This window comes from Hippoglossus stenolepis, chromosome 12 (genome assembly GCF_022539355.2).
Source record: "Hippoglossus stenolepis isolate QCI-W04-F060 chromosome 12, HSTE1.2, whole genome shotgun sequence".
NCBI classification, from domain to species: Eukaryota; Metazoa; Chordata; class Actinopteri; order Pleuronectiformes; family Pleuronectidae; genus Hippoglossus; species Hippoglossus stenolepis.
The window spans coordinates 16,447,611-16,470,320 of NC_061494.1; the positions used below are offsets into that span (position 1 = coordinate 16,447,611).

The 22,710-nt window shown below is 43.3% G+C and overlaps 1 protein-coding gene across 4 annotated transcripts in view; it reads left to right on the top strand.

The window, feature by feature from the left end:
* The first annotated feature begins 6,913 nt into the window (after window positions 1-6,913).
* ebf3b (EBF transcription factor 3b) overlaps window positions 6,914-22,710 on the top strand; it is a 67,194-nt gene continuing 51,397 nt past the window's right edge. Inside the window, exons 1-6 of one of the 4 annotated variants that reach the window (XM_035172361.2) lie at window positions 6,914-7,759; window positions 8,091-8,247; window positions 8,579-8,642; window positions 8,972-9,027; window positions 10,891-10,964; window positions 12,847-12,915. In XM_035172361.2, coding sequence (XP_035028252.1) covers window positions 7,629-7,759; window positions 8,091-8,247; window positions 8,579-8,642; window positions 8,972-9,027; window positions 10,891-10,964; window positions 12,847-12,915 — 551 coding nt within the window. In that variant the 5' untranslated portion in view covers window positions 6,914-7,628. The remainder of the gene's footprint in view (window positions 7,760-8,090; window positions 8,248-8,578; window positions 8,643-8,971; window positions 9,028-10,890; window positions 10,965-12,846; window positions 12,916-22,710) is intronic. The other 3 variants (XM_035172359.2, XM_035172365.2, XM_035172364.2) reach the window with 3 other exon arrangements.

Genomic DNA, 22,710 nt, shown 5'->3' on the forward strand with positions numbered 1-22,710 from the left:
CAGAACTCTCCTATGGTCCCGGACAAAAGACTACTCACGACACCATTTTATGATCTCTGTGATGATACCGTTTCCTTCTCTTGACTCGCATGTTACCTCCGTCTGCTCATCTAATCTGAAATGTTAACGTCAAAAAAAAAAGAAAAAAAGAATCATTAAATGCTCTCTCCGGAGACACAAAGGACGATGGAGTAAGAGAGGAGACCTCCTTTATTCTGAGATGCATTTTAACGGCAAACAACACAATCTAAATCGGCACCTTTTCCAATACATGCATAAGACAATAAAAGTGTAAAAAAAGTATTGTGTCGATAATTGAATCATAAAATCAAAAGTCTAATTTCATCTTTTTTCCAATTATATTGATGTGCACCATCAGGTGGACCGCACTCATAATGCTCTTTGTGTACAGTGGATGATTGTGTTTGTGCACACGTGTAAATTTGCTTGTATGTGTACTAGAGTTACACACGCATGTTGAGTCTAATTGCAGCAACATTACAAACCATTTCCTACGACAACAACGTACGAAACACTTAAAGGCGAGAGCAACAAATACGATATATTAAAGCAGAGTGTAAAGTGCTGCGATGTCTTGCCTCTCCAGTCTGTCTAATCACTATGTGAGTGAAACATTCATGGTACACTAGATCAGTTCAATATTTAATTTCTCAACAAAGACTACATGATGGAACAGATGCTCAAACTTTGTATGTTTCTCAGGAGAGCAAAACTCCCTTTCGTGGAAGCTATCGGGTACAGCGATTCTGATTGTGTACAAGCTTTGTGTTGACTTCTCTGGGCTCTTCACCTATGCACCAAACACACAGTCACGGATGAAAAACATGTTCAAACGCACTAAGTGTGCACTGTGAGTCACTTCTCAAGCCTCGGACTGAATACATCAATTGTTTACATCCAGGGGCACTGAAAAAAAAAAACAACCCCACATTAGTGATGCACCAAGTTGCCCTTTGCCTCCACGTCACATTTCAAGTGAAAATTTGACTTGACGTGTTTGCATAGGATTTCTTCATCTCCCCTTTAAAGCCCTATGGGTGAGCTGAAGGTGAGGGGAACTAAGATTATTATCCCCCCGTTTCTCTGAGGAGCTTTTCTTTATGCACACCCTCACAGATGTCGACATTTGGTTAGGCGGTGTACATAGAAGCCCCAGATTATCTGCGGCTTCAGGAAGTCTGTTTAGCTAAAGTTAGGAGCGGTTACTTTCGTGCACCTTCCTAATTACCCTGGAGTTTTGTGACATGTGCTTAGTCATACATCTGCATTAACGAGCGTGTGAGAGAACCAATATTGGTGATTGAATATCGCCGTCCATTCAGAGCCACAGTCGTAATGATATTCACGTCAATAGGCTCCACTTGTGTAGACGCAGACCTAGTCACAGGAAGGGTAACAGATGGTGCACTATATGTCATAATGCTATAAAATCCAACAGGAATTGACAATTGAAATCCCACCCTGGAGTTTGCCTCTTTTAGCTTTGGCATAATCTTCTCAGGATTTCAATTGCAAAGTCAAAGAGAATAGTCTAGCACATGGGGACTAGTTATCTGGGGCAAATGCGGTCTAAGGTTGACAATGCAAAGGCTATGTTTATGTGCATCACACTTGCTATACTGAATGTTTCCCAGCGTGCAGGAACATCCTCCCCTGAATTCTACTCCTCTTCCCACGTCCCAGCGCTGCCGTGGAAAGTAGGCCAAGTGAGCACCAGGGCGTTGCTTTTTTAAGATGATCAGTTTGTCAGTGTGTTTTTGTGTGTGCTCGGGACGGCTATTCATGTGGCTTGACTCTGTAGAACAAAGAGCAGCATTATACAATTTGCAGCACTTCCAATGGCAAGGAAAAGAGGGAGAGGTTGGAAAAAATAGGGACAGGACAAGCGTGGATGAAACAAAGACAAAATCTGGCTTGTACTCTAATTCATTTACTTCCTCTTTTCCACCTCTTTGTTGCAGCAAAAAGGTCCCCTGCCAGTAACACTCCTCTGCAGGATCACACTGTACCGGAGCTGGCGTGGATTATTTTTAGCGATTGCTGTGCAGCTTTCACCTTGACTCTCTCCGTCTTGACATCATAATTAACATTTCTGTTAATAGTAGCACAGTTCAACATTAATAAGGATCTCTGGTTAAAATCAAAATTCAGAGTTGGAACTGGATTGCTCTTGCACTGCTCACATTCAGCACGAGACACCTTGCCAGGAAATCTGCATCTCCTTGACGATGGTGTAATCCCTGTGGAAGGAAATTAGAGGCACTGATGCAACATGTTGGAAATATACATTTTAATGTGACTTGAGAGTTTCCCTGCAGGTGGGGCAGTGTGGCTTCATACAGTTCAGCTGGCATCACTGGGGTCAACGGGCAAATTGAAGTTCTCCTGAGTGCTGAGGCAAAAAAAAGGCTGCAGCCCTCGTGCACACGCACACGCACGCCCTCCGCCGGACCCAAGGTTAAAGCTGATGACTCCGGTTTTTTATTTTTTTTGGAGGCCACGTCTTCGCAGGATGCAACATGTGCCCGCATCATGCCCACTGATGAGATGTGTAAATGACCTTTCGGAGGCAGATATTCTCTTTCCTTCTCTTTGGAGTCTGGGCGTCCACATTATAAGTTAATATGCTGCGATTCAGGGCTGAATAATCAAATTCACCTCGCTTCCATCAGCGCCACTGAGAAATGTGCAGGCGGCGCGATAACTTTCTCTTAAATACAGAATTTCTGATGGGCCCACAAAACAGTGATGGACACAATCGAGACGGGGGGCTGCTGCTGCATGGGAGCGAAAGGTACCCTGGGTATTTGGTCATGTGTATTTTGGTCTAAATTTCCAGGGGATATTTTAGATGTTAATAGCCCTGAAGTGGTCTCGGTTTCTTATTTAATTTCTCTCGCCTTCTTTAAATGTAATTCGCCCACAGACTGCGCCGCGAGGCTCTAAACCGGCGCAGAAACTCTCTCATCATTTCCACAGCAGAATGGAAATGCAAATTGTGCGCACGGGCAATGCCCTTGACAGAACTCACCACTGCACACAATTAACATGAGCACTCAGAAGTTAGTGACGAAATGTGAGGTCACAGCAGCTGCGTGTCGTATATTATGGCTGGGCTGAATTGTTATTCTATTTATCATGCAGCCCACAATAAACGCTCCAAAAAGAGTGGACTCCAAACAAGAATGATAATAACAATATTATTAATAATAATTATAATTATAATAAATGTATTTATTTTGTGCATGTGAATGTAAAACACCAACGTGCACTCCTGCCCCTTAATATTTCATCTCGATAAATATGTATTTTTATTAAATCTAATTTAATTTTCTATTCCTGTGTGCGCTTTTTTTTTTTTTAGAACACCCCTTGCAAAAATGTATTTTAATTATTTGAGATAATTAATTCTGCAAATACAAACAATAGGAAAATATTTTTTTTCGGTGGGGCTTCATGGGGGTAAAGGGTGTATTCAGTGGGTGTTGGACAAACCCTATGCTGTGATTTAGCCATGTTTAGCCACAGCTGCCTCACATCGCCACAATGATCTCAAGTGTAACCAACGAGGGGCGCTGTCCGTCTATCAGCTCCACAACCAGGAGCTGACACGAGCAGCCCACATGATTGATCTCATCACTCGTGGCCGTTTGTGTTTTACTCCTATAATTAAAAAAATGAAGTGTTAAGTGTGTTTTAATGTGATATTTGAACGTGTCATATCGAATTCCGGACGTGCATTTATTAGGCCCAATAATGTATAAAGCAGCGCGTGGAAACAAAAGTTTGTAAGGTGGGCTTTTATTGGAAAAGGGAGACAATTTTCACATTAATTTAATTTCAGAAAATCCAACAATTTTTTAAATATTTTCTATTTCATCCAACTTATAAGAAAAACCATAGAAAATATTAAAACACAACTATATGTTTTCTTTATAAATGCAGCTACAAGTGACAAGAATTTTGAAACAATGGCTGTTTTCTCTCACATCGTATTTTTCTGCACGTTATTGCACATGTCACATAAACAAAAAACACACATGAATAAATAACATTTTAAGTTCAGCCACATTCTCCCAAGTTTTAAAGGTATACAAACAATAGAATTTACAACGTTGCGTGAGTCGCAGTAAACAATAAGTGGGCTGTCTGCCTATTTGTTCCATATGGAATTTGAAATGATGCGTAACTGTAGGCGTATTTGATTAATATTTCATCGAAAAAAGATCACTTTAAAACAAGCCTCTGTGATAAAGCCGTGAGCGAATAAACTTGCGAGGTGGCTGCTAATAAGGTTTCTGCTCCTTTTTCTTTATTCTTTTCTTTTTTTGCCAATCAATCCATTAGGAAACAATGCAGGTGAGCATATAATGAAAGTGTTTGTCCCAGCAAAGTGCATCGATGGACAGCTGGGCAGCGGCCGGCTGATTGACTTTGCCTTGACATCTGGGAGGCCCGCTGGCCCCTGGCACGCGTGTAGGCTGATGTCGCCATTTACATGCAAATTTAAGGAGATCATGAGGGCCTCGCCCCGTAAATTCACACAAAAAAGAAGACGTCACCCTCAATACGGAGGAGGCTCGTTCCGTCGAGACGGGAGGTCTTTAAGTCACCGTGTACTACATTTTTATTGGGAGCCACGCGTCCCGAGGAGTTTGGGTTTTTATATCACTGGACAGGCCCAAATCTTTGGGGGTTCAGTCATTGTGGCCACTGAATAGAGGCATGAGATAACAGGCCCCTGTGTCATCAACCGGTCATTTAAACGAGCACTGAGCCCAGTGCGCACTGCGCGTAAAGACGCACAGATCAGGCAAAAACAGTTTGCACTTGTTTCCCTGCCTGTCACCCATCACTTACCTCCTGAGAAACACGGTTTTCATGAGAAAAAAAAAGTGATAAATGAGAAAATGTGACTATGAGATCCCCCTAATTCCGTGCGCGTGCGAAGTCCCCACGCACGCGGCCACTAAAACCAACGGGGATCAGCGTCTCCTTTTATTTTGATGCTAACATTTCACCTAATGATGGAGAGCGCATTTTCCACGGTGTAAGCCCACCACGCAGATGATCCCACAGAATGAGCTGAGACGGATTCAGGCTCCGCGCCTCAGTGTGCGCAGCAGCTGACTCCCTCTCTCCACGTCCAGATGGCCCCTGCACACAGATTTGCATTCATTTTCCCTCTAATATCTTCTGAAATAGCGGGGCAGCTGCATTTGTTGTCAAATACGGTTTAAAACTCCCTTTCAGGACAGCATCGTTACCTACGTGACGGGTGTGGAGATCCATTTTCCCTCTCCAGTCAACAGTATCAGATCTAAGAGGATTTGTCTCAAAGTCTCCTAATTTGATAATCAGATTTAAATCGCCTTGGTGCGTGTAATCAGGGGTTAAGTTCTAATAAGCGACTTGAAACAGTGCAAAAAAAAAAAAAGCAGGGTGCAGTTCTGTGCAAAAAAGATATTTGCAATCTGTGCAGAACAGACAAAAACATTTAAAACATGAATGTCCACTGCTTTTATATAAAAAGGAAAAAGATAATTATTTAACAGAGGCCTATTTTGAGTTTTGCCTCTTATTTGTTTATTTCCCACAAATTAAAACTTTTATTTTTCTTAAAATATAAAAAAAAAGTTAAAAAATAATCCTCACCCTCATTTTGTGACTGGGCAATTTGGCAATAGATTGTGTAGAGGTGAAAGCAACAGCTTATAATTCACTTATCTTTGGCAGCAGCTATTAACCCTCAGCACCAGCTAGATAGATTGCTCAGGATATAGCACACATCTCTCTTCCTCGCACCCTCCTCCCCTCTCTCCCTCCATCCTCTCCTCCTTTTCACCACTAATGAACCGGATTGCCTGCTTGTCCCTCTCGGACAGAGTCGGACATGTAAGGCATCAGTTGGCTCTTTAAAAATGATTAAGATGTTTCTGATTATTGCAGATTTTTTTTTATATATATACACAGGACGTGCATGAAATAAAGAAGACACACAAGCTTTTCCTGCAAGTTTGTTTAATGTCATGATAGACATGTAATGACTCTGTTGTTTAAAGAGGTCAGAAGATGTGACTTCATGTTCTGTGAGTGACTGATCACTCCTCACGTCAATAATATGGACGCCGCGAAATTAAACCCCCTGATTCCTCCAACTCTTTATATTTCATGCAGCACATAAATAAAACGAGCAGCTCCGCGGTTTCACAGCCACAGAACAAGTGGAAGTCATTGATAAATGCCCGGTGCAAAGTTGATGGGAATTAACAGATGAATAATCACGTCTGATGGCAGAAATCAGCCTGATGTGAATCACATTTTAATCACAGAAAAAAAAAAATTAAGAGGCTTCAGCGTGCATGGAGTTAAAAGTGCACAATATAAAAAAATATATCTAAAAAAAAAATGAAGATGTGCCGTTATTGAAATGTGATTTATGGCGTGTGTGCCAAGTGATGCTTTCGATACATGAGTGAACAAACAAGTAATAACAGATGTAATCGAATAAATATATCAACACAGCTAATCACGGAAATTGCAAATCATCAGGCCAGCTAAAAAAAAAAACCAATCAGCAATAATCTTTGAATTTTAAATTATTATTACTCTCATGTATATTATTCTTTTTTTTTCTTTCCTTCCTCGTTATGTGCGATGGTTACAGCCGATTTTCCATATTGTTAAAAAAAATCAAAACTCACCACATATAGGGCCTAAGCAAGAGGGAAAGTGGAGCGAGTGAGTGCAGCCGAGCTGCGGCTGTTTGGGGCTGAGCGCGCACCGCGGAGCAGCGCTGCCCGACAGGAAGCGTCAGCGCGCCAAATATGGGCAAAGCCACGCCCCCGGCCGCGTCACACTCTGACAGCGCCTCTCCCGTGGGTCTAGAGTTTTGGCTCCCGGGAAAGATTTCAGTCCTCGGGGAAAGAGGGCTTAGTTTTGCATGTTCCCATCCATCCTGCACGACGCGAAAGGGCCCCTTATCCACCTCTCCTGTGTACGAGGAACACCTCCACTGGTGATCAGCCTTCGCCCGTGTTTGTCTTGCGGAGAAGCAGCAGCAGCGGCAAGCAGCAGCACCTTTTTTCTGCAGGAGTGGGGTTTTTTTTTTTAAACTCAACAAGAAGTCCTGAAGGTTTTGGATGCGGGTGCTTCAGGGATGTGGGCACTTTGAGAGCAGCAGCATCATCACCCGCGCACACAAACAACTGCCATCGATTTTTCTGTGAATAGCACGAAAAAAGAAAGAAGAGAAAAGACCTTTTTAAAAAAAAAACAAAGAGGAACACTAGCAAGAAAAAAAAAAAAAAAAAAAAAAGGGGAAAGAACCTTGTCTATTGAACAATTCACTTTTGCAGTCTGTGGATATCGCTCTAACTAAGTGCAGCACTTTGAGAATTGTTCACATCGGACGGACTGAAGAGGGAGGCAAGACCTGTGGACCGGGTTTGTCCCTCGCAAGTGTGATTCGGCTTCTTATCCCGTGACAACAGCGACGCGCACCACACAAAAAAAGAAGAAGCAGCCCTGAAGGATAAACACGCTTGGACGTTTATTTTCCGCTAATTTTCGCAGGAGGCTCCCCTTTTCCACGCAAATTGTCCTAAATGTTTGGGATTCAGGAAACTATACCGCGCGGTGGGACGACGATGAAGGAGGAACCGCTGGGTGGACTGAACTCGGTCCGCTCCTGGATGCACACAGCTGGGGTGGTGGACGCAAACACAGCCGCCCAAAGGTACGCATGCCAAAAGCATCTGATTTTTCTCACGCATTCCCTCCTCATCATATCGACCCCTCAATCCCCTGAATACTCTGTATCAATTACGGTCTCCCAATAAATGCCCCCCCTTCGGCTTTTCCCCTTCTTTCATTACATGAGATTACCCATTATTGTGACAAATCAAGAAATCTCTTCTTCTCCTCTTCCCACCCGCCCCCCCCACCCCACCCCGACAACGTGCTTTCTGCATCTGCAATGTTTTCCTTCAGCTTCTCTCCCATCATCTCAGCTGCTATCCCCGGTGTCCGGTGCTTAACCGAGATGGTCTCTTGTTTTCTCCCCGCAGCGGTGTCGGCTTGGCACGGGCACATTATGAAAAGCAGCCCCCTTCCAACCTCAGAAAATCCAATTTTTTCCATTTCGTCCTGGCGCTGTATGACAGGCAGGGTCAGCCCGTGGAGATCGAAAGGACAGCTTTTGTGGACTTTGTGGAGAAGGACAAAGTAAGCGGGGCATTTTTTTTTGAAAACACACGCGAGCCTTTCCTGCAAAAAACATAATCAGCACATGCATCCAAATTGTAAAGCTCAGTGAAATGGCAACGGGTTATTGAGGGGGAGTCACGTGTAATATTGATTTATTTAAAGAAGAAGAAAAAAAGAGAGAGAGAAAACAGTCAATTCGTTGATGACACAGTCGTTTTAAACAGCTAAAGGTGTTCCTCGTCTTTTGCAACAATAAATATAAATATACATTTCCAAACACTCCAGACACGTGCTAATGACACACAGTTGTTGATGTTGATTTTTTTTACAAACTGTTTGTCTTCTGCAGGAACCAACCAGTGAAAAAACTAACAATGGGATTCATTACAAACTACAGTTATTGTACAGCAATGGTGAGTTCAAGTGTCCATAATATTTCCTGCAAACCGTATTAGTTTACCTGCATGCACAACGCCACCTTTAATAAATATGTATATACTCATAATAATAATATTGCCACTGAAAAATATTATTATTATATTAATAGCACCGTCTGATAATTCTGCAAATGCAATAAGACTATACTCTATATTTTGTATTATGTGTTCCCAAACTTTTTTTCTTTCTTCCGAGGACTTTCTCTGCTATTTTAATTCATTGCCTGTAATTCCTCAAAATTCACAAGTGCTCCTGTTTTCTATTTTCTCTCCTCCTCTCTCTCTCTCTCTCTCTCTCTCTCCAGGCGTCAGAACAGAACAGGATCTTTACATACGGTTAATCGATTCCATGACGAAGCAGGTAAGCTGCTGTTGTGCACTTTAAACGCACCGTGCAACTCTGCTCACATGCACGATTCACTTGTGGGAAAAAAAGCTAAACTCCAAACACACGCCCGTTGCAAAAATTGTCATCACACCCCTGAGCTGCAAACACAAAGCAGACAGGCAAATAAAAATAAAAATAAATAATCTGCAGTTGTTGCACAGACTAAAAATGTAATTATCGCTGAGACACGGAAGAGACAGGCTCCGGTGCTGCTGTTTACGTTGGGTCATATCAAATTGCAAGTCTCCAAAGTCAATTCTGCTCTGCTCGAGTTGGGGCTTCTTTGTAAGCTCAGTTTGTCCAACATTAAAAATTAAACGCTACGTCTGCTCCATATGATCTGATTTGACTTTTTCCTGCAAAGAGTCAGAGGTCAGCGACGCTCTAAAGATGATTTTGAAAATTATGCGTAAAAATGTAATATATAAATATGAATATTAATGTTTTTTTTTTAAAGCAGAGGTGCATTTCTCTCACCTTCCTCACAAACATGCAAACTGACCTCAGAGCCCATGCTAATATATTTTTTATTGTTGCTTTTTAATAATAAACATTTAAAGTGAATTCTAACGAGGGGGAAATAGGAATTTATTCCAGCGGAGGGTTTGGGCAGAGGCTCCCCGGGATAGAGCCGTGCAGCCTGGGCCACTGGTCACATTCCTGTGCGAATGATCCGAGTCAATGATGCAGAACAAGCAATTTATGGATTTCTGTTTCTACAGCTGCAAATGGCGACATAAATCAAACCAATATAGATAATCGCCCTGTTCCTAGAAAAAAAAAATAGAAAAAAGAAAAAGGAAATAAAAAAAACACACACAACGGTTCAAGTGGAACAGATTTTTTTTTTTTTTTAATAGGAGCAATTGCGACCTGGTTCAGATGTGTCACTTTTTCATCCCACATTGGCCTGAAGCGTGCCAGGAACCAAAAAAATAAAATAAAATAATTAGAGGATTTATTAGTGGCAGCGAAAACACAAACAAACGCCCCAGTTTATTTGTTTATTTGTTATTTGTCCCTGTTTTTATTTCCTTAAGTATTTAGTCAATACTGGGAGGCTGTGCTTGGTGCCGGCTCAGTGCGAGGGGAGGTAAAGAGTCTATCCTTAGACATGGGAGAAGGAGGGAGGGATCGAGGGAGGGAGAGAAGAGCGGCAGAACTGATAGCTCCACGCCATCTGTTTCAGCCAATGCTCAAAAATTACTCAACCGTACCGCCAGACACCGCTTTTTATCCACAGAAAGATCATTGTTAGCGGCTCAAAATAAACAACAGATTGCCCATTAACACTTTCCCCCAAATATCCCCAGATTATAAGCATATTGATGACACTTCTATTGGATCTCTCCTTATGAAAACCTCCCTGTCTGTCTGTGTGAGCCACGGGATATTATCCAGATTAATAAAAAAAAAAAAATTACAATTTATAATTATTATAAGCAATGCCATCACAATTCATTTTATACTCGTGATAATTTTTTAATACACATTTTTTTTATTATCAGTGCCACACAAATTATTGCTGGTGCTGTTACAATTATAATTATTGTTGTAATTGTTTATTTGAGGAGATAATTGATGTGGGTATAAATTAATATAATGATCTTAACCACATTCTTACTCAGGACTCATCTAATATATTATGTTGTCCTAACATCATGTTTATTCCTGCCCTGATTTATCATTCTTTTTTTTTGGTGGTGTTCAGAAACAGCAGCTGTGTTCGACTAATTATTTGTGAATTCATGGGAACTAACATGTGTTTAAGAGATGACTGTGTTCTCACTTGATTTATTTTTATTTTTTTTATCCCCTTCTCATTTCCTTTCAAAGGCCATCATTTATGAGGGCCAAGACAAGAATCCAGAAATGTGCAGAGTTCTTCTTACCCATGAAATTATGTGCAGGTAAGAGTTTTTTATTTATTTTTATTCTATCTTTTTTTTTTTGTGGTCTGTCCATTTTGCACATCCAGGCTAAAAGTAATTCCATCCCATTCAATAAGTAGAAGTTTTGACACTCATGATGTGATGCAGCAATCCAGGCTGTCCTGTGGTCCACCCACACACACACACTTAACACACACACATAGACACACACACACACACACACACACACACACACACACACACACACACACACACACTGACAGACAGAGAGAGAGAGAGGGAGAGAGAGAGAGAGAGAGAGCTGCTGTCATTTCTAACTTTTGATATGCTGAGATTCAACTTTGATATGAATCTGAATGTGACAGTGAGAACGTGCTGACTGTCTCCTCCAGTGAAGGGACACTGCATGTATAATAAACAGTCAGTGACACAGTACATAAGTTATGTTTTTTAATTTTCACTGCATTTATCTCTCGTACATTTCAAGAACTGCATGTCGTCATTGATGCCTGCCAGAGACAATGTGCTCTCTGTTAAGTTATGCATAGACGTTGCATGTCATGTATCAGCTTTTCTTTTTTTAATTTGAGAGTCAGTTCTCGGTTGATCCCACCTGTCAACAATGATCAGCGAGCCTTTTAGCGTCATTTAACCACATAAATCTCAACCTCTCGTATTGCGCTGCTATTCAGCGGTGTCATTGATACTAAAAGGAAAAACGCCTTTTGTTGTTATTGTCGAGCTCAGCATGAGCTTTGTGAACATTGAATTCGGATACTGTCGGTTAACCTCTCCTTTGTTGCACCGGTGCATTGTTCAAGTTACTGGCTGAGAGCAAGTGCAGCATGAGAGCTGAGAATGATTTGTCTTTTTCCATGCATAAACTCATCACTCACGCTCAATTTATACATGCATCCATCACTTATTTGTGACACGTTGAATATGCTTGTGCTCTGGAGGTAATATATATATTTTTTTGCCGAGAGGAAGTGTGTTTTGCTGCTGAATAAAGAAGTACTTTAACTGCTGCCTATTATCAGATAAGTGGATATACATAATAAGGGCAGTTATAATAAGAATAATCATTTAATCTTATCTTGTTTTTTTCCTGCTTGTACAACAGCAGGCTTTGAATTATATATTTGCTCTAATACTTTGCAGCACCTTCGGTGTAAAACACATCTTTATTGCTGCTGCTGGAAAGTCATGTAAATCACACATATTTAAATAGCATGCGGTTGACTGACAGTAGCTTTGCACAAAAATCTTTGTTTTTCTTTCTGCACCATATGGCATAAATCAGTCGTATTCTCACATGTTTATATGTTTTCATTTCACGTGGAAGCCGGGATGATGTATTTGTTTATTTTTTTGTGCGGTTTTGACTCAAGTTCTAATCAAAGAAGGGAAAAGGCAGCTAGCTATAGGCTCGGGGAGGAGATGCTTGAAACATGTGCTGGAAGATAGATTAGTGCTTTTGAGGCCATAATTGATAAATGCCCCGCAGAAATATTGGTTGAGGGTGGCACCTTGCATCTCCCTCAGAAATAGCAGCTTGGCAATTAGAGGTAAACAAAAGCTGAAGCTGTGAAAAGTGACTCCCCTGCCTCCTGGCCCAATCCCCACTCCCCTCCCCTCCAACACTAAGCCAAACAACACAACATGTTGTTTTCACCATTTTTATCAGCCATCAGCATCAATGGAATGGATAGATTGAGTGAAGGAAATCTCATGGCAATTTTGTTCCCGATATCAAAAACCACTCCGAGCCACTTCATAAATGTATGTGGTTTTGCGTGCATTATTTATTTATTTTTATTTATTTAGCAAAGTATTGCTTGTTCTCCCTCACACACACACGCACACACATGACTCACACATATGTCTTGTCTTCCTATAGCCGATGCTGTGACAAGAAAAGCTGTGGAAACAGGAACGAGACTCCATCAGACCCTGTGATCATTGACAGGTAAGGCGGCTCGTGAGCAGCTCCTTCTTCTGTGTTTGTGAACGAGGGGATGAGTAGATGAATGAGTGAGCGTGTGAATGACTCCGAGCGGGCACATGGGTGAGCTGGTGAACAAATGCTTCCCCTCCCGGTGTGCCAGACGGCCCAGTTGGGCTGACTTGCGTCCTCCGCGGCCCGCAGTGTGGGAACCGAGGGGTGAGCCTGTGTGAGCGGCTGAGGGGCGTCGTTCCCAGGTACCTGTGCACTGAGGGGCGGTCACCACCTGGATAGGGTTTGTTCAATCACAGGTGGCTCAATCACTGGAGGATCATGCTGGGAATACACCTAATTAGCTTAGGCAACTTCAGATTTATTTGGCTGGCTTCCTCTCTTTGTTTACGACAGTGATGCTTTACACTGTCAATACTTGTTTTCCATTGACTGTTTCCTTCGCTCAAGTTCGCTGTGAGCTTGACGCCATTAAAGTTGCGCTTTAGAGGGGATAAACATTTTATGTGGGCTGTTTTGTTCTGCACCTTCAGGAAAGTTACATCTGCCACGTTTATATTACCTTCATCACTTTCTAAAGAGGGAGAATAAATGGTTTTTCTTTCCGGCATTGGCATTTTTCTCACACCGTGAAACTATATGTCCGGGTCAGTGTGAATATATTTAGGTGGGCGTGCATGTGCGCGCACGTGTGTGTGTGGTGGATATAAGGGCGAGGTAGGGGGCTTCGTTTGAGCCTCGATCTCAATGTAACTCTCACCACGTAGTAGGGAGAGACAGCAATGCTAATGTTTGACTAGCCGGAATCACTGTTTGCTTAGTGGAGAATGCCTGGTATCTGACAGAGGGGACAACTCTCTTATTAGTAATCAAATAGGGCTGAGCAGTTGTTGCTGCCACTCCACTCCAGCGGCTTCTCATGCATCAGGAAGTAGGAGCTGGCTGCCCTGGGAGCCTGGATGGATTACCAGAGCTACTGCTGTCTGAACTCAAACTCACACAGACACACACGTAGATAAATGCAGATACACACACACGGGCGAGGGCACAAACACGCAGACAGACTGACGCACACGCATGCACGTCCTCATGCATGCTGCTTGTATTTTGCTCGTGCTGCTGCTCCGGCTGACTGTTTTTATTCCTCATGACAGTCACAGTGCCTGTAAGGAAAAAAAGTACTGATGTGTTCAGACCATGTAAGGTTAGAGGATTCTTTGTTTGTTTTATCTGGTGCCAAGTGGGCTGCTTCATTTATCAGTCAGGTGCATTTATCAGTGAAGTGCGAATATTAACATATAACTTGAGATGCCTAATTTCCGCTGCTTTCATGTTTGCTTTGTGTCGCTCGGCTGCCTTTTGCTGCTCAGGGTTTCGCACACCATTGTTCTTCAATCTGCCGCACAATACATGTAACATAAGTACAATAAGCAAAATGAATGCACGGAGAATTAAAGTCAAGAAGAGGGGTGGGAAAAAAAAAAAGTGCAGGGGAAAAAAGAAGCGGATGGATATTGTAAGCTCAACTGGCTCAGGGAGGGCTCGGATTTTCATTGTGATGAGTCTGAATAGGAGTGGAGTATCCCTTTCCTTGCACAATGAGCGGCTCTGTTGAAACACAAAAGCATATGTTCCTCATTAGACCCTCCCATTGTCTCCATGTCGTAACTATGAGCCCGTCAGCTCACCCTAACAGACCCACACAGGTTCCCAGTGGCTGGAGGGGGCTCGCGGAGAAGGGGTGCCTGTGAGAGGTTGCAGGGTTTAGCGTGAGTTACGGACGCGACCAGAGCACGGTGCAGGTTTTGCTGCGTAAGATTATTTACTGCAATTACCCGAGTGTGTCCCGCTGTGCACACGGGTACGCTTTTAGTTAAAGCTTCCATGTTTTACAGCCATTTCTGTTACATCTGTCATTTTCTCATGCACATCATTACAGGCACCTGTGCTGCGGTCACTGCTGGCAGAAACTGATTATTTCCAATTGAGTAGAACATAGTTGAGTGACATAAACCTCGAGGAGAGGTTTGATTGTTGAATCAGGCACGTCTCATCTGTCTACAATTACAGTATGAGAACCAGGGCTAGCACTGCCACATTTCCTGGAGAAACAGTAGCATGGTCGAACCTTAAGAAACAGATTTGGAGTGAATCATTGATGGCGTTCGTTCGCTGCAACATTTTCCCAGATGGCAAGAGGGGAGAGCGCGCACAGCTAGCTGGCATCTAGCGAGACATTAACTGGCGTTCCCATGGATCTGGCATATCCAACGGAGTTTGGGAAACTTATCATTCCAAATGTGTCCTATTTTCCTGCGGTCAAGCCAGACATCTGTTTACCCTATTTTCTCTCAGAGTTTTGATACAGATTTTCACTCAGATTTTTTGAAGAGGAAGGATTCGCTTAAAAAAAAAAAAGAAAAAGTAAAAAAAAGAGAAAGTTGGTTAGATATAGGCCCAACAGCTGTCACAAAGTTTCAGCACTGCTTGGTCTTTAAATATTTCAGCACTTACATTTGATGTCCCTGCATTATTCATTCTCATTTTTTGGACGCAGAAAGTCCCTATTTTTGCTGCATTTTGGGTGCCTTTATATGTGTTGTGACTCAAATTTCAGTATCTGTTAAGGAAGTCAGTGTATTTTGCATTAAGTGCATTTGCATGAAAGTAAATCGTCCTCAGTAGCGTGAGCGTACGCTATTCTCTCTTCCCACATCAAACCCGATTAAAAATGTCAAAGTCTATTGCCGCTCACATTAGTAAAAGGAAGCAGTAATTTTTTTGCGACTGTTGCTATGACCGCAGCACTTTGCAGTTCAGTGTAATCATCTCTCCCCCTGTATAAATCCAGCAGTGCTACAGATGTCACATTTATAACTTAATGGTGCCTTAAAGTAAGTGGGGGGTGCAGGTTTATTCAGTCGGTATATTTGAGTCTTTAGAATTATAGTAATGAGGCACCGATATCTGATTAGACGGTTTCCCCATTTACAGTGCATGTAGTGTGTATAGTCAAACATAACTCAATTTCTGATGACTCTACTTGTCTGGTATCTGTCTTCACTCTCTCGCATATTGACTTTGTCTTCTCCAGTGTGAAAGATTAGATACATCGTCCGGGCTCGCGCATGGATTTTGTAATAAGACGGCACATGTTGTTGGAAGTGGAGGGAAAATGACTCGTTCTGTGCGTTGGGGGGTTCAGAGGTCACATTTTGCTCTGGGAAGCCGGGGCAAATTTATGCAAGCAGAACTGAGACGGACACACGGAGGGAATGAGTTATCAGTGTGTGCATTCTTCCCCGTGTATGAATTTTGAATTTAATGTATGTTCATGCAGTTTAACATCCCGTGTCAATTTACCCACGCCATTCAGATTCTGGACCAGATCTAAACATGTCAGCTCCATTTATTCCAGCGGCCGCGGCGCTCCCTTTCACTTCCTGTCACAAAGGTCAAAGAGCACTGACCTTTGGAGTGCAGCCCAGCCACTGAATAATTCATGACATTGACTTGTTTTTCCCCTTATTTTTTTCCCCTTGTCTCTTTTTTTGGTCAGCACACATGGCTGTGCTGTGGGAGGCTTTTATTCATTTAGCTCATTTATAAAGGCCTCACCGCACCTGTTCGTGTGTTAATGCAATTAAATTTTGGCCTAATGTAAATTTTGCTTAGCTTTCCGTTATGTCCCTCATTAGCGAGCCTGTATTTTCTAAACGACCGCGCGTTATCGTTCATTTGCGGAACACCTACGAGGTCATTTCCCAGAGTGCACTTGACTTGTTGTCAAGTTGTTTACCAGAAACAAAAGGCTGCAGCCTTAGAACGCCTCGCGTGCGGTTCCCCCGGCCTTCTAAGAAACAAATCGGAAAATTTGTGCGCTCCCATCTGGTTTTTGCAAAACCGTGATTACCTCCAAAAGCTGAACAAATGCCAGTATTTATAAGGTCAGCCCTTTATGTGGAAATGTGATGTAAATGAGAATCAGTGAAAGGGGACATTAAACAAAATTAAATTCATTGTCTCCTTTAATGTCATTTACATTTTTGGCTAAGCCCTGGACTGTCAAAGAGGATTTCTGAAACCATTTTAATTGCACATCAGCATTGGAAAAGAGGGTGTGTTTCTCGCTGAGCGGCTGTCTCGATAACCTGCGAGGAGAAGTCTGTTTATGAAGTACGTAAATGACATGTTTTCACTGCATCTGCAGAGGGGCAATTAAGATGGCACTCAGTAGGTAGTGTTAATCTAGCATTGTGCTCTCGCCATCCATAATGAAAATGATGCTGTGGATGGGGCCACTGTTGTTGTGATTGAGAGTTGATTGCTGCAGGTGTTTCTTCTGGATTTTTTCGCGTTACATTCCGCTGAGGGACCGGCGCTGCAGTGTTTTTCTAGGCTTTAGTGAGTCAATTAAAGCTGGTAACTTGAATAGGAAATGTTTTTTCCCCCCCGTATTTACCCATGCGTGTACCACACCTTTAATTCGTGGCTCAACAATATGTCAATCGTGGCGTTTCCACTTCCCCCGGCCTCTGTAATTCACAAGACAGATGTGAGTTTTTTTGACGCCCATTGAGAAATGGGAGAATAAACTGGCCACCCCTGCCTAAATCGACATGATGTTTGAGTGAAGCCTGTCTCCTCCTGAGCCAGAGTAGGAAGAGCAGGAAGTGTTGAGAGCGAAAGCTGTACTTGGCAGCTCTCCTTTGGCTTGCACTTGCTGAAAAATGAAACCCAGACCCTCTCTGCAGCCTCGGAGCCAGAACCTCCTTCCCAGTGCTCCAACATCCAGCGTTGGGTAATACTGTTCACTAAGCAAAACATTACCTCAAATTATTCTCGCCCTGTTTTCTATTCCCTCCTCCCTCATGTCGGTTTTATCGCAGTTTGTAAATGTCAAGACACGTACAAAGACGCACAGTATAAATGATATTTTCCAAATTATGCTCACATGTTTGGGTTCACATGAGTGGCGGCTGAACGTAACGTGGTGCCTGACGTTCCCGAGGGAGACCCACCTCACTAGGGTAGGATTCCCCAGTGGCATCAGCTAATGGCAAGACTTGACAACAGCAGAGAAGCCGGGGGTGTTGTGTTTTACTAGCGCTGAGCAGGGGTGATGACTTTAACATGTGTGCAGAGAAAGACGGAGATGTTTGTGTGGTGTGTGTGTGCGCGTGTGTTTTCTGTGTGTGTGTGTTGGCGCGCTCCTGTGTGTGTGTGTGTGTGTGTGCTTTGCTAAAGAGAGAGGTGTGCAGTACGAAAGAGTGGCGCGGGCCAACAGAGCGACGGATTCGGCTCCAGCTTGACGGCAGTGAAAGACGAAACATGGTTCCACATGTGTTGAGAAAGAGCAGTCCATCTGTCCATGGAGACAACCCCTCCCCCCTTCACCACCCCCTTCTCTTTCCCTCTTTTTTCCTTCTCTTCCTCTCCTTCTCCTCTCCCCCCACCACTCTTTTACTCCCCTGGTTCACTGCTGACAGAAACAAGGCCAGAGCTGGGGTGATGGGATGAATGCTGGGCCAAGAGCAACACTGGACCTTGTATATATACACACAGTTGCACACACACACACACAGTTGCACACACACACACACATACCGAAGAGAAATAAGCGAAGGTTATCAAATTTTTTTTTTTTTGGGGTATGTTTTTATGTGTTGCTGAAGTTTACTATCTTCAGTCCTAGTCACACTTGGGTTTAGCGCTGTGTTAATGTGACTGAAATGTGGCTGTGGGGCAATGCAAGTGATTTATTTTGATATTATGAAAGAAAACAATCTTTTAAGATTTATTCACTTTCCCCGACACGCTGCTGCAATAAGCCACCGCCGAGCAAACCTTACATTATTGAAATTAAATCTGAGGTAAATAAAACATGCCACTCTTTCTCAAATATTTAGCAGCTCTCTTTTATAATTAAACTTTGTAGCTGTTTTGAAGACGCTGTTTGGTTTCGTGAAGCATTAATGACGCGAGAGCTTTGTCGAATGGCTCCTGATTCTGTGAATCACATTTAGGTCACTCAGACCCGTGTTTTTTTAGCCATTTCTTCTGGTGAAAAAGGGTCTCCTTTCTTTCTCTTGGCATGTTCTCACTCCCATTCAATCCTTATTAGGTTTCCCCTAATTGTCAAACAAACTGTTGGGTCAACCTCAGTCGTATCTGGCCGTAAAACAGCACATTAGGCCCTGGTGAGGGATATATGTGGTATTTCATCGGAGACGGAGTAATGCTGGGGTTTTATGGTTAAGTACCAGTTCACGCCCACGCCATTTGTTTCGCATTAGAGTGGAGGTTTTGTAAATCAGATCAATATGTTCGCTGAGATGTGATTCCTTGTCGGGATCTCCCGAGTCGTTCTTTCCTCAAGTATTTTTCTTAGGGGACTGGATGTCGATGCACACTCCTCCACTCCCCCTTCCCATCCTTCCCTTTCTCCCCACCTCGGTCAGTCCCTCCCTCCATCTCCACCTCCATCTATTTCCATTTTCTGAATGTAGCAATTTGTAGTGTGACACGGGCGAGATTAGGATGGGAAGCAGTCTGAAGATTTCATCGGACATGGTCCTGCTCCCACTGGTGTGAGGTCACAGGACAAAGATGCGGGAATTCGGGGAGAGGGTCATCAGTTACCTCGGGGAAACGAGCTGGTCTGCTGGCTGCTCTGTTGGCCCCAGGGGTGCCTGGGATGTATCGGACGAGAAGCCCCAGAGAAAGAGCCCTGAACCAGTGTCATTTATTAAAAGTGACAAGTTATTTCTAACTATAGCTCTGTTTTTATTGTTTTACAATGCTGTCATTTGGAACAGTGCCCCTCTGTTCAGGAATCACAAACAAGTGATGAATGAACGAGGCGACCTGAGTTATTATTTTTTTTTTAACATATACACATGCTCGATGCACTTTGGCGACGTGTGTGCCCTTAAATTATATTATGAATGTTGTCGGGCTGCTTGCATTAAACCAAATGTGCGAGTTTAATAAAGACAGACTGCATGATAAGCGTAATAAAAATATTTCACCATTCACCGGTTTTCTCCAGGACATTTGTTCAGCAAATGAATAACAGCTTTTACAGTATGAATCTGGAGCTGACCTCCGCATAATCAGTTCCAGAGGTTCTGCAGAACATGACCACACCACGGTGCATGTGTGCGGAGACAGCGCAGCCTCAGCGTCTATTTCAGTGTTTGTGTTGGTTTGACTTTTTTTATTCTGGAGGGGTTTTTTTTACATTTAAAAAAAACACAAGACTCACGCTAATAATGGAGTATTTATTCAATGTTTGACCATTGCTCTTCATTGAGGGTCACTGAGGTACTCTGCTCCCCCTCTTTTTTTTTACTGCCTGCCCCAACTGTGTTAATGATATATGACAGAAATTTCCTTGTGCTGGTTCAGTGGCAAGAAAGGTCCTGGCTAGTCTATATCAATCCATCTGACTTATGTTCCCATGTCTTGAATTACCGCTTGATGGAAACCTGCTGTGGGCTTCTTTTGCCAATTGAAATCAGATCTCCTCCACTGCCTGGTGTGATATTGATCCATATTCAACACCCAGGCTGCCGATCGATCAGTATTGATTTACAATAAAAAACACTCCTCTGCTTGTTCAGCACCGCGATCGATACTTTAAAGCAAAAGCGAGAAAAAAAAAATTATAAAGAAGAGGAGAAAAAAGGTTGTTTTCCTAACCACACAGTGACCAGCTGCAATGTATAAAAAACATGTGAGGAGATGCTTCATTTCATTAGAGGACAGCGAGTTTAAGTGACCAAACCTTGACCACAGCGGCAAACCAGCGACCACGTCCGCAGTGAGCAATGATCCTCTCCCGCCATGTGAGACAAACCAATAAAAATGGTTTAACGGGATGACACTTCTATAAGGACTCATTTATTGAAGGAGGTGTGTCTGTTTCTGAATTAGTGGCACATCTGCACTGCAATGGGGAGTGCTAAAGCTGTCATATCAAATCTGTCTGAAAATTGAAATTGAATGCTAAAAGTGGTGGATCAAGCCCGAGCACTTCAGCTTGATTTCGCCGTGTTAACACGATGACATGATTTCCTGTGTTTTTGATATTAATTTGTGTCGCTTGCACACACACACACACACACAGGCACACATGCACACACTTGCCGCGCCTGTGCCTCCCACACGGCCATTATCGGGGCCCGGTACGACCGCCGAACACGCTGAAAAAAAAGAATAAGGCGACCCATTCAAGCTCCTGTCCAGATCCACTTTTCTCTCCGTCACATCTTAGTCTTAATCTCTCAGACTTCCTCCCCTCTGCCAAATAACCGTTCCCATCCAGCAGGTCCCAGCTTTGGCCTGGACTGCCAACATCTGAAAGTTATTATCCCCAATCTCTGACATCCAGGAGTTTACAGTTATATAATGATGGGGAAAACCACATGTCCCCAGAGGCAGAGAACATTTTTGAGATGCCTCCCCATCTGTTTTAGGGGGAGCTGCCCATTTTGGGCCAAACTCACAATGGCAGGCAGGCAGATTTTTTTTGGTAATCTTTTATTTTCTACCACTGGAACACACCAGTCTGGGAGTCATTATATGGGGTGATAAAGCAAATCCAATTGGGTCAGGTTCCCCTCCGCACAGTGCTGGTGGCACCGGCTCTCCCTGCCTCACTGCTCGTCCCTGACTGTGTAAGTGGTGGTTGTTTGTTTGTCCTAGAGAGGCTGGGCTGGGGGACTAATGCAAGCCCGGGGGCCAGCCAGGTCGGAGGCGACGGTAAACCCGAGCTGCCTGGTGTAGCAGTGCTCCCTCGCTGCTGGCTTGGCCTTGTTTGGACTGCAGCTCCGGTTTGCTTTCTTAGAGGGAAGCTGAGCCTCCGTAATCATTGAGCCTTTCGCTCGGGTGGGGAGCACTGCCGAGACCAGAGGGAGTGATGACATAGGTCCGCAGAGGCCTGGCCCGGTCCACCCTTGCTGCTCTTAGCATATTTATTTTCTCTTCTCATTGTATGGTTTGAATCACACCATATTATGTTCGGACCCTATGCACGTGCATAGGCACTCAGATGTGATGAGGTGGATGGCGTAAAGCTGTAGGTTTTGTTTTTACTAATAATGCCGGGGATTAGTGACTCGCTGACCTCAGTGTAATCTTTATTAGTCTGTTAACCATATACTCTCGTTATGAATAACTGATGTCGGAGCAGTGAATCAGACATGCAGATCAAAATAACACCAAGGGGGAACCTAACCAAATTGCATGCCTTTATTAAATCATCGCTAAACAGATTATTTAATATTATGTCTGGATAGATGCACGTTTCTGCTAAAATGCTCCAAAAATCTTACACCTTTAGATAATTGAAGATACCCATCTCTCTCCCTGGGCACTCCTCAAAAATGTTTTATTCAACATCACCACTCTGTTCTGTTTTGTTACGTTATTGAAATGGGTTGTCGATTCGAATAGAGTCAACCTGGTGGGCCAATCTCATTGTAGCCAGTGGAGAGTGAAAGCCATCTCTGCAGTGTAGGATCACCAGAACACACACAGAGATTGGACGAGGGGGGCAGTGAGAGCGCGAGTGCCTTCTCCAGATGGAGATCCCAGATATGGGGGGAAATGTCCGGGCCATTTTCCAGGGTTTCCATAATGGGAATCTACCCCTTGCTTGCTTATTAAGTTGTGCACACAAGGAGGAGTGAGGGGAGCGATGGAGAAGAGAGGAGATAAGGGCAGGCGAGGCGAGAGATGGACAACCTGTGCGCCGTCACCTCTCTGTTGTAAGTGTCAAGCAGACCCTGTCGGAGAAATCAC